This window comes from Danio aesculapii, chromosome 21 (genome assembly GCF_903798145.1).
Source record: "Danio aesculapii chromosome 21, fDanAes4.1, whole genome shotgun sequence".
In the NCBI taxonomy this organism is placed as follows: Eukaryota; Metazoa; Chordata; class Actinopteri; order Cypriniformes; family Danionidae; genus Danio; species Danio aesculapii.
Genome location: NC_079455.1, coordinates 34,452,900 through 34,467,870, shown reverse-complemented (window position 1 = coordinate 34,467,870; position 14,971 = coordinate 34,452,900). Strand labels below are relative to the sequence as shown.

The 14,971-nt window shown below is 34.4% G+C and overlaps 1 protein-coding gene and 1 long non-coding RNA gene across 2 annotated transcripts in view; one reads left to right on the top strand and one right to left on the bottom strand.

Moving 5' to 3' along the window:
- The window catches only part of oacyl (O-acyltransferase like), an 18,722-nt gene extending 17,873 nt beyond the window's left edge, over nucleotides 1-849 (top strand). The window contains exons 14-15 of the mRNA XM_056445748.1: nucleotides 21-163; nucleotides 488-849. Of these exons, the coding sequence (XP_056301723.1) occupies nucleotides 21-163; nucleotides 488-586 (242 nt within the window). The 3' untranslated portion in view covers nucleotides 587-849. The remainder of the gene's footprint in view (nucleotides 1-20; nucleotides 164-487) is intronic.
- The window catches only part of LOC130214198 (uncharacterized), a 23,313-nt gene extending 8,427 nt beyond the window's left edge, over nucleotides 1-14,886 (bottom strand). The window contains exon 1 of the long non-coding RNA XR_008835608.1: nucleotides 14,782-14,886. This is a non-coding gene — a long non-coding RNA (uncharacterized LOC130214198). The remainder of the gene's footprint in view (nucleotides 1-14,781) is intronic.
- Nucleotides 14,887-14,971: the final 85 nt, after the last annotated feature.

Genomic DNA, 14,971 nt, shown 5'->3' with positions numbered 1-14,971 from the left:
TCAATTATGTGTTCTTACAGGGTTTGTGGACACATTTCTGTCTTTAAACCTTTGGGCTCCTCTGTCCAACATCAGCTTTGCCTGTTATCTGATCCATCCCATCATTATTATACTGTACAACGGCAAACAGGAGATAACCATGCACTACACAGACTTCAACTTTGTAAGTATTCACTTCAAATATATGCAAATAAGGGCACAGCAGGACAGTTACAGTATTTAGTCATTTAACATGACATTTTAGTTCGATTATGACTTTAGTTGGATTAAGGTAATCAAAAATGACTGTTTACATGGTAGACTCTTAATCTGAGTATTGTCCTAATTATATTAAAATCGGATTATGGTGTTGACGCCAACTGTTTATTATTTTTCTGGATATTATAATGCATTAAAACATTCTATTTAATAATTAGAACATTTTTGTAACAATGTAAATGGATTTGTAAATGTGAATAATGTCTTCTGTTCTCTCTTGTTTTGTCAGTTCTACCTGTTTCTGGGTCACCTGGTGTTGAGCATCTCTATAGGTTATGTGTTAACTGTGCTGATTGAAAAGCCGTATCTCTTCCAGCCGAAAAGATAAGTCCTGCTGCACTCCCTCAAAACTGGACGCTGAAGAAAAGATTGATAAACCGATTTAAATATGTTTATATATTTAAGAAAGAGAAGATTTACATACAGTATATTTATTCCCCCATTTCATTCTGTATGAAAGCTGTAGGTAACTGTCCGTGAACAGTGTTAGAGAGCTTTGGTGTTGTTTTTAGAGTCTATAAAATAAACGATTTATTTAAGTGATGAATTTTTAGATTCAGAGTTCAATATAGTATATGTGTATGTATGTGTATATATATATATATATATATATATATATATATATATATATATATATATAAGTGCTGTCAATCGATTAAAACAGTTACGAATTAATCACTTTTTTTTTGCAATGTATTGCGATTAATCACATTTTAAAGACTGAAATTTGTAATTTTGGCTATTCAAATGTAAAATTAATGTAAACGCAAGAATGTTTATTAGAATTTTTGTTTAACTTGTAACACAGATTTCATCATGTAAACAACATACCCACAATAAACCATCAAGATCCAGGCTTGACAGCCATATTTATTACAGAAATAAAAACACAGGCCTGTTAATGCCATTTGAATTTTAAAACAAATCAATGCCAATAAAAAAAAAAAGATTTCCATGTTGAATTCTAAGTGGACTTCAAAAAAAAAGCCAAAACACAGGCGTTGCAAATATGGAAATTGGAAAATTATAATAATAATAAAGTGTTGAATACAAACAATTGTACTCATTGTAAAGTTGTATTGCTGATAGTTGAGAACATTAATTATAAAGTAGAAACAATTTTGCTTAGTCCTCCTTTACATTCAGCCAGTTGCTAAGACAGTCCAGTCTGTTGACATGATTGGGGGACAATGTGGCTTTTTTCTTTTGATGTGACCTGAGAGTGAGAACAGTCTCTCACAAGCAGGATCAATGAATCAGCATATGCATTTTGGTGCCTAATTTGTTGCCACTGGTGCTATGACAAGGACGTAAGAAGCTTCAAGCGGTAAATCAAAGACACCCACAGGTACGCGTAGAGTCACACCAAAGATTAATTCTTACAGGGGCTTTGGTCATACAATCTCTCAACATTTAAACAACTTTGAGGGATACGGACGGCGAAATCAGTGATGTTTAGGCATTGGTGATGTTTAGGCATTTGCACACAAACACACAAAATGCGTGCAGGACAGCACAGGCGGAGCGACTACCTTCAGATTCACTCCCTATAATGCCCTTTTCTTCCATGTGTTCAAAACTTCCATGACAGAAATGTACAGCTCTGACATATTGTTTTATGTCTGTTCCCAGAGGGAGCTCATTGAGTGTGATTCAACTCAAGTTACATTTTTTTCTAAAAAGTAACTATTATTGTTTAATTTTTTTAAGTACTGCGTTACTTTACTCGTTAGAAACGTAATATTATGTAACTTGTAATGCATTACCCCCATTGCTGCATGTGTGTTTGTTTGTGTTTGGGTGCACTGTAAAAAATGCTGGGTTCCACACATTTCATTCCAATGCCCAAAACAAGTTAACAATATTGTTTTAACTCATTTTAAATAATTAGTTTGAACAAACAGCAAAAGTAATTTTTGAGTGTGTGTGTTGAGAGGGTGTTTGCACTGGTTTAAACGTGTGGCTTGAATAAGAAGTCAACTGTTAAAGTGGTCAACAAGTAAGTATGACAGAAATATGATGCAGAAAATAAATGTAATGATGCATAGATGAAACGAGCTCATGATAACAATTAACAGACGTCAGTAACTGAAGTGTAGTTGAGGAAAACACGTTTTAATTGTGGGAATGTGAGTCATTTAGCAATCCATCGTTGTGACTTATCATCCCATTAGACACTTCAACAGAAAGTTGAAGCATATGAAGCATAAATGCATTATATAGCTGACTATGCATAACATGAGTCCACATTCTAAACGGTTTGGTTGCTGTAATCAGAAATGCTGTATCATCTGAATCATTTGAGGACAATCAACATCAAGAGGCCAATCAACCCTTCAAGAGGACAATTAGCTGTTGGACAATGAACAAATTACAGAAGTACTTTAAACAGTGGGACAAGTTCAGACTCAAATGAACCTACTGCAGCTCTGTTATGTTGTTTTTGCAATACACATGCATATACACTATAAAGTACTTTAATATGAAGCAAATGGTAAGCATCAACTTTTTAAAATCTAGATAATTCCACCAGAAATGTGTTAAAATGGCTTCAAAATTTGCAGCATGACAAGTAGTCATATACATAAATTAACAAATTGCCTTTTTTTACAGTAAACCAAGTTTTGATGATAATGCCATAGTAAATATTTTCTCTAAATACCATGGTTTAACAACATTAAAAAATTACTTTTTTATATAAATTTTTATCATCATTATTATTATAATAGAGAATCCAAAACAGTATAATTTAATAATCGAATCATTCTTTGTCATCCATATTTTAGTTCCGCATTTAAAATAATAATAATAATAAATAAATAAATACAAATAAAATAAAAACACCATTTGTTTCTGTTTGGGTATTATTAAATGTGTTCTGAAAATATGATTATGATACAACTAAATTGTCATTAAATGGCGTATTCAACATTATAAGACCCCTTTAAAGCCCATATTACGGGATTTTGAATATGCCCTTCTATGTAGTGTGTAACAGCGCTAAGTGAAGTGAAATATCCAGCTAAGGCTTAAATCTGTAAGTGTACTGTGTTTAAAACTGTTGATTCATCTATAAAAGAGTCGTCTTGATAACGAGTCATTAGGTGTTTCGTGATGACACGGCTATAAAACATAAGTAGTTGCGCGCGCAAACCCGGGAGATTTGAAACCTGCGGCCCCGCCCACTAACAGAAAAAACACACAGACGCTGGTGGAGTGAAGTCATGCTGTGCAGATGGATATTATTGACAGTCTCTACCCAAAGATCAAAGCTCAGCATTATAGCCCAGCCTTGAACAGTTCGAGTGCTTCTGGAAACAATGTTTACCAAGAAGACTTCATCGGCCGTTTGTTAAAGGAAGGATAAGAAAAGACTATTGATGGTTTATGTCAGAACATGGAGCATCATGAATCAGTTTCTTCTTCCATTTCACAAGTGTAAGTACGTGCGATTAAAATTTTTGCCTTGTTTACTCTAGCTTGCAAATTATGTATTTAGTTGTGTTTTGTTACTTGTAACCGCGTGTACTGTACCCGGTTAACTATATTCTCATATCGTGTGTGAAAACGCGACGCGTGCCGCTTTGTTTACGGCTGTTCCTACACACGTTCAACCGGCAAGTTTGTCTACATTGCACCCAGCAAGCTAAACTGGTGCTCTAGGTGAATGTTTTTGAATGTTTTGGTGTTGTGTCCTCTGAGGAGAAGGGTAATGAGTGTGTGTGTGTGTGTTGTGTCCTTTGAGGAAGAGGGGAATGTGTGTGTATGAATGTATGTGTGAAAAGAGCAGGTAGAGTGTGACAAGCTAGGAGATCTCCTCGCCAGTTCTTGGAGTTTTTGCTCAATAAAATAATTAGTCGTCTGTATTTACATTCACCCACTGGCAGCCAAAATCCACTCCTCACACTATGAAGCGTGTGTGCACTGTGACTACTTTTATATTGTTGATTAGCAGCTGGGCATTTTACTCTGTCTTGTGCTGAAGGCCCCAGCAGGCTGTCATCGGTCCAATCAGCGCAGATTAGCTTCGCGCTAAGGAGGGGTTTGGGAACAAATGAATCACTGAACGATTCATATGGGAGTCGCTGGAATAATTAGGTAAAAATAAATGCAGATTATAAGACCATGAAACTGTTTTTTGACCGTGCATGCATATTAGACTGTTGTTGGAGACCCTTATATAATAGGGGCTCTTTAACTTTTAATCTTTATTTATTCACTCAAAGTGTGTTTTATACTGAAGGAATGGTCACGTATGGGTCTGGAAAAAATCTGTATCGATCTGTATCGGAAATTATGATAATGATAAGTTATTATAAATATAAATTTGACCCACCAGGTCCCCATAATGGTTTATACCATTGCCATGATCGCAGTCAGCAGAAAGGCGGGAAAATTTTCCAGTCAGTGTGGTCTGAAAAAGGCGGCTGTAGTCCACTGACACTAAGTTTTCAAAAGAAACTTATTTTTTCTTGCAAATTGGGTTGTTTGTTTCTACATGTAGCCTAAAAGTAAAGTCAAAGTATACCCAGTTTGTGTATTTTACTATAGTTGTAAATTTGCTTTACAAACAGTTTATTATCGCCAGTTTAGTTTGTTTAATTAGCCTATGATTGTTAGAATACAGAACCTCAATTATTAGAGTCAGGACATTTTTAATCAATATCTCAGGCATGTTTCAGGCCAGATTAACATGTAATTATGTATATATTTGATAAATAAATAGCCTAGATATGTGATGAACACCACTGCATTATAATACAAAGAATAATTCACTATGTTTGAAGCGCCCAGCACGATCACGATGTATTGTTGATTGTATATATATCTATATCAAAGCTTCATATGTGTTGTGAAGGATCGCTACCAGAAATGCATGATAGGTAGCAAGTCAGCGCCACCTTGTGGACACAGTAAAGAACGACTTGACTTCGGAATATGAATAGGATTCAGAAACATTTGAGTGAATCATCATGGTGTCTTACCACTTTTGGATATGATCCTAACGTGACTCCGACACTGAAGAATGCTTTACTGGCACTGTACTTTTGACATTAGCCTAAAGCAAACATCATTCCAGAGCTGCATGCTGATTTTATCAGTCGTGAAAAATGCCCATTGTCTTTATAGATGCTTCTGAGATCATTCTTGCGATTCCATTCACAGATATGATATATTCAACTCAACGTTTGGTCTACTTATCCACTGCTGATGCACACACCTTATGACTTTTCAGCATACATTTTTACTATGAGTGTATATTTTATGTAACAATTTAATTCTGAAAGGCTTTTAATGGTGAAGCTGACATATTTCCCTCAAAGGAATGTTAGTATATGTTCCCATATGGTTATACATATTTATTTACAACTCATAACAATTAAACAGACTTAAAACATCAAAATAAAACTTGAAAAATAAAGTTATACTACATAAAATAATAAACAATTTAATACTACATTTAACTTATACTGATACTTAGATCTACATGCACATGCTATTTTGAAAATGCATTTTGTTTACCCTGAATTTTTTTTTTTAAATTTCATTTGGTATATAAAGAATGAAAAACAACATTTTATTGAGCCTCAAAGTTGCAAAATATATTTAGCATATATTTAAAATTAATTACATTAGCATTATATTTATTAAAAGTGTTGAGTGAAGTATACATGCAATATTCAATTCAAATTATGTTCATTCATTCATTTATTAATTTTCTTTTCGGCTTAGTCCCTTTATTAATCTGGGGTCGCCACAGTGGAATGAACCGCCAACTTTCCCAGCATTTGTTTTAAACAGCGGATGCCCTTCCAGCTGCAACCCAGTACTGGGAAACATCCATACACTCCCATTTACACATACACTACGGACAAATTAGCTTACCCAATTCACCTATAGCACATGTCTTTGGACTTGTGGGAGAAACCGGAGCACCCGGAGGAAACCCACATGCAAACTCCACACGAAAATGCCAACTGACCCAGTTGAGGCTCAAACCAGTGACTTTTTTGCTATGAGGTGATTGTGCTACCCACTGCGCCACCGTGACGCCTCAAATTATGTAAGTGATTTGACATTTGACTTTCCATTAAAGTGTGTTTTTTTTGTGGGGGAGGGTATGAAGTTAGAGGCTGATGAAGGCCTCCTCGTCCTCCTTTAACCCCATATCCTGCACATATATTGCGTATAAAGTGATTTCGAGGGTGTAGCAACAGACGCCCCATGCAACAACACATACTAGTGAGGTTATATTTAACTGACTTTTGAAAGCTGACACTCTGGAAGCTTTCCATATCTCCACTCACCTCAGCTCACGAATGCTTCACAGTGCCAGAACAAGACTAGATCTGTGAGCATGTGTCTGGATTGGAAATAACAACACAATTAAAGCCTCATACAAGCTCATTTTCATGATTTAGAATCGGGATTTAGAACTTTAGTGTGTGACTGTTTTTACATAATTAATGGAAATGATGGGCTCATTTGACACAAAATAACAACATTAGTATAAATAATAATAATCAATTTTGTTTAATATTCATTCTTTCATTTTCTTTTCGGCTTAGTCCTTTATCAATCACTTATCCAGCATATGTTTTTACACAGCATATGCCCTTCCCGCTGCAACCCATCACTGGGAAACACCCATACACTCTCATTCGCACTCATACACTACGGACAATTTAGCTTACCCAATTCACCTATAAGCGCATGTCTTTGGACTGAGATTCGAACCAGCGACCTTGCTGAGAGGCAACAGTGCCGCCCTCAATCTTCAACATCGCATTATAATTTAGAAATCATATGCTGATTTTGGCCTCAAGAAATATTGTTTATTATCAATGTTAAAATATTTTTATGCTAATTAACATTTGTATACATTTTTTTTGTGATGCTTTCACGATTACATTTAGTCATTTAGCAGACGCTTTTATCCAAAGCGACTTACAAATGAGGACAAGGAAGCAATTTACACAACTATAAGAGCAGCCAGCCTGATTTCACGAGAAAACGTAAGTATTTTACGTTTTGACAGTTTAGTGGCGAATTCTGTACGATTTTAAAAGGAGGCGTGGCACCTAACCCCACCCCTAAACCCAACCGTTATTGGCGGATGAGCAAATCGTACTAAATTGTACGAATTAGATTGTACGAATTCGTACGAATTAGCCACTAAATCAAAATGTTACGAATTGCCGTGAGATTGTATTGGAGCAGCAGTGAATAAGTGCTATAGACAAGTTTCAGGTGTGTAAAGTCTAAGAAGCAAAGCATTAGTAATGTTTTTTTTTTTTTTTGAGAGAGAGAGAGCACAGTTAGTGGTATAGCCAGAGAGGCAGTTACAGACTAGGAAGGAAAGTGGAGAATAAATAGTTGAGTTTTTAGTCGATTAAAACGTTTTAAGAAACATATTTTTTGCCATATTGTAAACGCCTGTACAAGGATTAATAGTGCATCATTTCATAAATAAACAATACATTAAAAATAAAATAAATGAGTCTGCACCAATAGCCTTGTGGCTAGTGTCAACACATAGTACTAAGGTGCTCACGGAGACCCAAGTTTGATTCCGGGCTCGAGGTACTTTGCCAATCCTTCCCTTCTCTCTCCTCCCCCACACTTTCCTGTCTGTAATCTCCATTGTCCTATCCAATAAAGGAGAAAACTCTGAAAAAGCTATTGTAAAAATGAAAAAAAAAAATGCTAATGAAAAATATAAAAGTTTAAATTAAGAGAAAACTTTCTGCCTGACGTGATATTAAATAATTTCCCCACTTTATTTAGTATTTTAATTTAGAAATGATTTTTTTCTATTATTATTATTGAGTAATTTGCATTCATTAATTCATTCATTTTCTTCTCGGCTGAGTCCCTTTATTAATCAGAGGTCACCACAGCGGAATGAACTGCCAATTTATCCAGCATATATTTATGCAGCAGATGCCTTTCCAGCCGCAACTCATCACTGGGAATATTGAGAAATTTATATTATTATTATTATGGAGAATCAAATACCGTATCATTTAACTGATAATTATAAGTCATAATACAAATTCGCTTGTTAAGTCGTGACGTATCCGTCAGGTATGGAAAACTGTTTCTGGGTCCAAGCTGCTATTTATTTGAATTGATAAAATATTCGTGTTTGACCACTTTTTGTCATATCACACATTAAAGTGAATTTTAGATAAAATCATGGTGTACACATCAGTCTCTGGACTTGCTACATCACAAATACCAAAATTGTTACAATTCATAAACAATGAATCACTTTCTGGCTATCTGATATTAGGCATAATATATATGTTGCGATTTGTGATTTTCAAAAGTATTACATCACTTTGTAACCGTTTATTATTATCATTTGATGAATCTCCCCAAACAGTTTGATATAGCGCTTGGACCCAGAAGCCGCTTTGCGTGACGTCACACTTAACAAACGGATAACTTTGTCATCCATATTTTAGTTCTGCATTTAAAAAAAAAAATAAATAAACACAAATAAAATAGATTGAACAGCTATTTGGGTATGGGTTTGGCTATTACTAAATGGGTGCTATATGATAATGATATTAAATATATTTATTAAGCAGTTTTTTTTCATATTACTGTACATATTTATTAAGAAAGAATTTTTAAATAGTCTAATTGAATATTATAAGCCCCATTTAGCTTTTAATCTTTATTTATTTATTCATTTTATAACAAAATGTTTCATAAGCTTTTAGATGTATTAACCTTAATTCAATCAAACCAAATTTAAAGGCTGTTCACATAACAAGCAAACACTCAATCTCTGCACAATCTGTTCTTAACACTGTTGAACACGTGTCTGTGTCTGAGGAGTTTTGAGTAGAGCTACTCTGTACTTTGATAAGAACACTAGAGCCAACATTACTGCTGATAATTACAAAACAACATTATTCCTTAATTAGAACAGAACATTTGAACACGTGCTGTGTTTTCAGGCTATGTACCATGCATCATAACTAATGTAATTGTGTATCAACAGTAAATATCGAATGTACCATGGTACGATATTTCCATCTTAGACTGCCTTCACAAAACAGAGTATCCAAAACAGCATCACATATAAAACTATAATCTATTTTAAAGTCACTGCGAAGACATTAAAGCTGAGGCTCCAAGAAAACACTTTAGTACAAGATGTCCAAGTCCTCATATCAGTGTTTATGAAGACGTGAGTGTGTTGTGTTGTTTGGCTGCATGAATTTAAAGTGGATCTTTCATATTAAAGGGGGAAATTTACAGTCTTTTCATTAGATGTAAAATAAATGTGTGCTCAGAATTTGTCTATGAGGTTTCAGCTCAAAATAATCCACATTATTTATTATAGCTTGTCAAACTTGCTACTATTTTATAGGCTGTGAGCAAAAACATGGTTTTCTTGTGTGTTTTCCTTTAAATGCAAATGAGTTGCAGAAGAGGGTGGAGTCTTTGCACGCTATTCTGACACTCCAGAAACAACAAAACAAGTGAATCTCAAACTGACAAAATGTCAGAAATATGTTAATTAAATACTTACACATCCAAAAGAGGGAAGATATTACAACTTCTGAACCGTAAGTGGATAAAATATTATAATTCTCTTATCTTTACAGAAAGTGTAAAACAATTATCTGCGTTTATAAATGACAATTATAATGATAAAGCAATGTGTTTGCTACTTTTGTACTTTTTGTCATATTAATTACGTAAAAACACTGTCCATTGAGACAATCCTCTTTTCCTATCGCCTAGTCTCAAAAACAAAAATTGTATCTGCTACAGTGGGGGAAGCCACTGTGGGCCTTTTTTCCTTTTTAATAAATTACTTGCATCTCAGAAGATGCTCAAAACAATTCTGGAGGTAATAAAACGGAAACACTTTGAAGATAGACTTTGGCTGAGGGATTTTAGAATGACCAAAACAACATTTCAGATGTTTTACAATGTGGTCAGTTTGCTAGTTTGTCCAGTAATGGCATCTCATCATGCCTGTTTTTGTTATCACATGATCAGTTAAAACAAAATCTCATGAGTTTTTTTGATGTGCACGCTGGAATTTATTCAGTAAATGTGTTTGCATGGTAGTTTATGCACATTTTTTCTTATTGGATAAAAACATTTTTAATCCTACTCAATTTTTATGCGCATCTTGGTGTTTCCGTTTTTATGCAACATTCTAAAATGTGCTTTAAAATAGGTGTATAGAAACATACTGTAGTGGTAAGATTAGCCGCATTAGCCATACAGCATGTAAACAAGCATTTTCAAAATTAAATATTTGGAAACGTTCATAAATTATGAACTGATATCAATCTAGATATTCATTTATAGAGCTTGAGAGACTTGTGTTGACCCACCCAACACTGAGTCTTGAACTGATGACTGATGAAGCAGTTAGGTGTAAAATTCAATTTTCCCAAATATTTAACAATTTGCCCACATTCAACCACAATGTTCACAAGGGCTGTAATGTTAGGGGTCTTTGGAGCCTATTATGCTTGTTGTTATCAATGAGACATTTGTCATTGTAAATATTAGCCGCCTGCATCTTATTTTTCAACATACAGTCAACAGAATTCTGTAAACGTGAAATAAGGAAATAATGAGAAGGATTTTAAGGTTCCATATACGGTTGTATTAATGTGTTTACAATTATACAGTAAGTTCAAATAATCTGGCAGAATGGTAAGAAATTTTGCTGTTTCAATTTGCAAATGGAATTTCTCATTGGCAAAAAAAGGAGGATAGCAAGTATACAGAACTGCTGTAGTGGCACTGTGGGTGAAAACATGCAGATTTAAGAATGTATAATAACATTCTCAGGTGGTACGGTTGCTCAGTGTGACCTCACAGCAAGAAAGCTGCTGGTTCAAGTCTGGCTGGGCCAGTTGGCATTTCTGGAATATGCATGTTCTCCCTGTGTTGGCGTGGGTTTGCTCCGGGTGCTCCGGCATGAGGTATAAGTGAATTAGGTAAACAAAATTGGCTTAAGTATACGAGTGTGTGTGTGAATGTGAGAGTGTATGGGTGTTTTCCAGTACTGGGTTGCAGCTGGAAGTGCTGTTTAAAACATATTCTGGAATAGTTGGCAGTTCATTCCGCAGTGGCAACCCCTGATAAATAGGGGCCTAAGCTGAAGGAAAATAAATAAATGAATGAATAATAATATACTCTTCCTGCGTCACTAGGGTCCCTAAGCTAGGCTCTGTTGATAACAAGCTGATCTATTATGCACGACAACAAGAATGTTGAGATTGTACAGAGCGGCCTCTTGTGGATTCATGAAAAATGGCACATAAGAGAAAACATGGCCCTGTAACATATTTGAGTTTGTCAAAAATGTAAATAGTGTCCTCTAGTGGATTTCTGGAAAAAATGCAAGCAGATATAGCCCAGGGTAAATATTTCTCGGTTCTCAAAAATTTAGCCCTGGGCACATATTTCCAATGAGCCTGGGTTGTGATTTAAAGCATTTAAACAATCTGGTTTTTATAATATGTCTTCTTTTAAGACACCTTTTTTAAGTTTGCCCAGATTGTATCTGCCCAGCAACTGCTCAGACATACAAAACCTCAACATGGCTTGTTAAACACACAGGAATGATCATGCCGAGTTTGAGACCCTCAGCCTGTCTGCACCTGTTCCTCTTTCCAACACAATGCTGTCATGAGCCGTTAGCAGAATAATACACCACACACACACACACGTACTGAATGATGTAACATTGTCTGTCTGTTTTTGTTACAGTGCCAAAAGCTCAGATCATACGCTGTCGTCATCCATGAGCTGTAAGTGTGAGCTGGTTTTCCTCTGGACTGAAGGTGAGCTACAATCCTGTCCATGTGCAAAATGTGTGTCAGTGTTTTTACCTATCAGTAAAACAGTATTATATGATGAAGCTCATTAATGTCTTCACAAATGCAAAAGTTTGAAAGCACATTTGAAAGTATGTGTGTTTGTCCTGTGGAATCTGAGAAGTCCAATGGGAAAATAAGATCAAACCACTTGACCTGTAGATGTGAGCGTCTGTGCTAAAAGAATGATAAGATAATAAGTAAATGAATAAACACACACATACACACATACACACACATACAGTGGGAAAAAATAAGTATTGAATAATAAGTATTATTTGAAATAAGTATTTTTTCTTGGGAATAATATATGTAAAGGTGCTGTTAGCATGGAATTGAACCAGATTTTGGTGAAACCCCAACAAAACAAACATAAAAATAAAATAAAACAAAACAAATCTGAAAAATGAGTGATGAACTACTGAAGCGTATTTAATACTTTATATAAAAGGCTTTTCTGGTGATGGTAGCCTAAAGACACCTCTCATATGGAGAATGAAGTCACATCAATTGCTCAGGTGTGAGTTTTTCTTAAACAGAGTGTAAAATCTTGATGGTTCTGTGGGTCTCGTCCATCAAATCTGATCTTTAATTTGTATTCTATATTGGATTCAAGTCAGGTGATTGGCTGGGCCATTCTACAACTTGATTTTCTTTCTTGATTTGAGAGTCTCTTGCCTATGTTTTGGATCATTGTCTTGGTGAAATGTCCACCCTGGTTTCCTCTTCATCATCCTGCTAATGTAGATGTTGGCCTGAAACAGCTAATATTTATTTACAATGATGAAGGGCAGAGGGTTGCTGAAGAACTACTGAGCGATTTCAGCTGCTCTCTGGACTGTCACTGCCTTTCTACATTTTCCTTTCTTCATGTGTTCAATACTTTTTCCCTGTGTCAATTCATTTATTAATTTGTAAACTAATTAGATTTGTTTAGAGTCAACGGCACCTTTAGAAATATGTTTTCTGAGAAAAAAAGAGACGTGTTCGATACTTATTTTCCCCGCTGTATATATAGCATTAAATAATGTCGTAACCTAAAATTTTTGTACATTTTTTAGCAAGAAAAGTATTTGTCATTTTCTCAGACGTTCTTGATATTATTTATTAATTAAATTCAATCAAAATATAATATCTCAAGCTTTATTATGTCTTTAATATTTACAGTAAATTATAATTTCATGGTTTATGTTATGGTAAATAACATCGAAATATAATCTGTAACCTATTAATAGCTTTTTTATTGACCTAAGTTTAATTAATATTTTGTTAAACAAGATTTTAACTCATTTTATATATATTTATATATTATTATTCTTATTCTTATTATTATTTTTATTTTGTGTGTGTGTTGTTGTTGACCCAGTCTCAGGATACACAGACTGTCTGTGGTTTGTGTCTGAAGCATTGGAGACAGTGTGTTCCCACAGGGCTCAATCACATTCTAAAGACTGAAACCTCAGTGTGATTTTAACAGCCTGCAAAGCTTCAAGGTTTCTCCACCTCTGGCCAACCTTAAGCTCCAGCATGTCTGGTAAATTTGTTGCATCCAGAGACACAGCTGTAAACTGGGTTGATATTAAACACAGCATTAAACCCTTTTGATGAACTCAACTTTAGATTTATAAGTCAAATTTACTAGATTGGAGCTTGTTTTTCATCCTGTGGGGAAAACATATTGTGCAGACTCTAATTTTAATAATTTTAATACATCAGGTTAACCTTAATGAAAATGAGAATTATTTCTGAGGCAAATTAGATTTTTAAAAAATATATATTTTTTAATATATATTTTTAGTTTTTAGAATGTCTAAATAGTTTTAAATTATTTTTATTTTATTATTTCCTTTATTTTAATACATCATCTTAATATATATATATATATATATATATATATATATATATATATATATATATATATATATATATATAAAATCCTTGATCACATTTTATAATAAGGTTTCATATTAGTTAATGTGTTTACTAACATGAACTAATAATAAACAATATTTGTGCAGCATTTATTAATTCAGCATTTACTAATATTCAACGTTTTAATCCAGGTTTATGGTTGTTAACATAAGTTAACAGACTGAGTTAACATGAACTAACAATGATCAACTTTATTATTAGTATTAACTAAAATAACAAAAATGTTATAATTTTTTTGTTTATTGTTTGTTCATGTTAGTAAATACATTAATAAAATAAAATGTGCTTTTATGCTTTCTGTCTGTTTTTAATGGCCTTAATCCTACCTTATATAACATTAAGTTAGCACTTGGTTAACATTTACTTTATTTCAAAAAATAAAATTTGTTATAAGCCCAGTTATAATTTAAAAACAGAGATAATTGTATAGACAGAACGTTTCCTCAAATCAAATTCCCCTGTCAGGAAAGCCACCTCATATTACAGACGTGTAATAGAGAAAGTGAGACAGACAGCATTACAATAAATAGGAGCATAAGGACATGTACATCAGCCTATATCTAAGAAAAGAACTTTTCACTTGTGCAAACCACGCAATCTTCCTCCTCTGCATCAAGACTCGCAGCTCATATCCTCCCAATGGACCTTCAGACATTTCTCATTTACAAAACCCCTCTCCTCGTTCAGCATCACTAATGCAGGATAAACACTGGCATTAAAATACCTTTCAATGTCAAATTCCCCTGCACTGTTCCTGACGGCAATAAGCTCATTCTGGCTTTGCAGATGAGAAAACGCGTCAGAGATCTTCTTCACGATGTTTGTCAACTCTGACGATCGCAAGGCGGGCAAATATAGCCGTGAAGTGATAAATCGTCCAGCATGGCACATGTCTCTGCTATCAGGTAACCCAC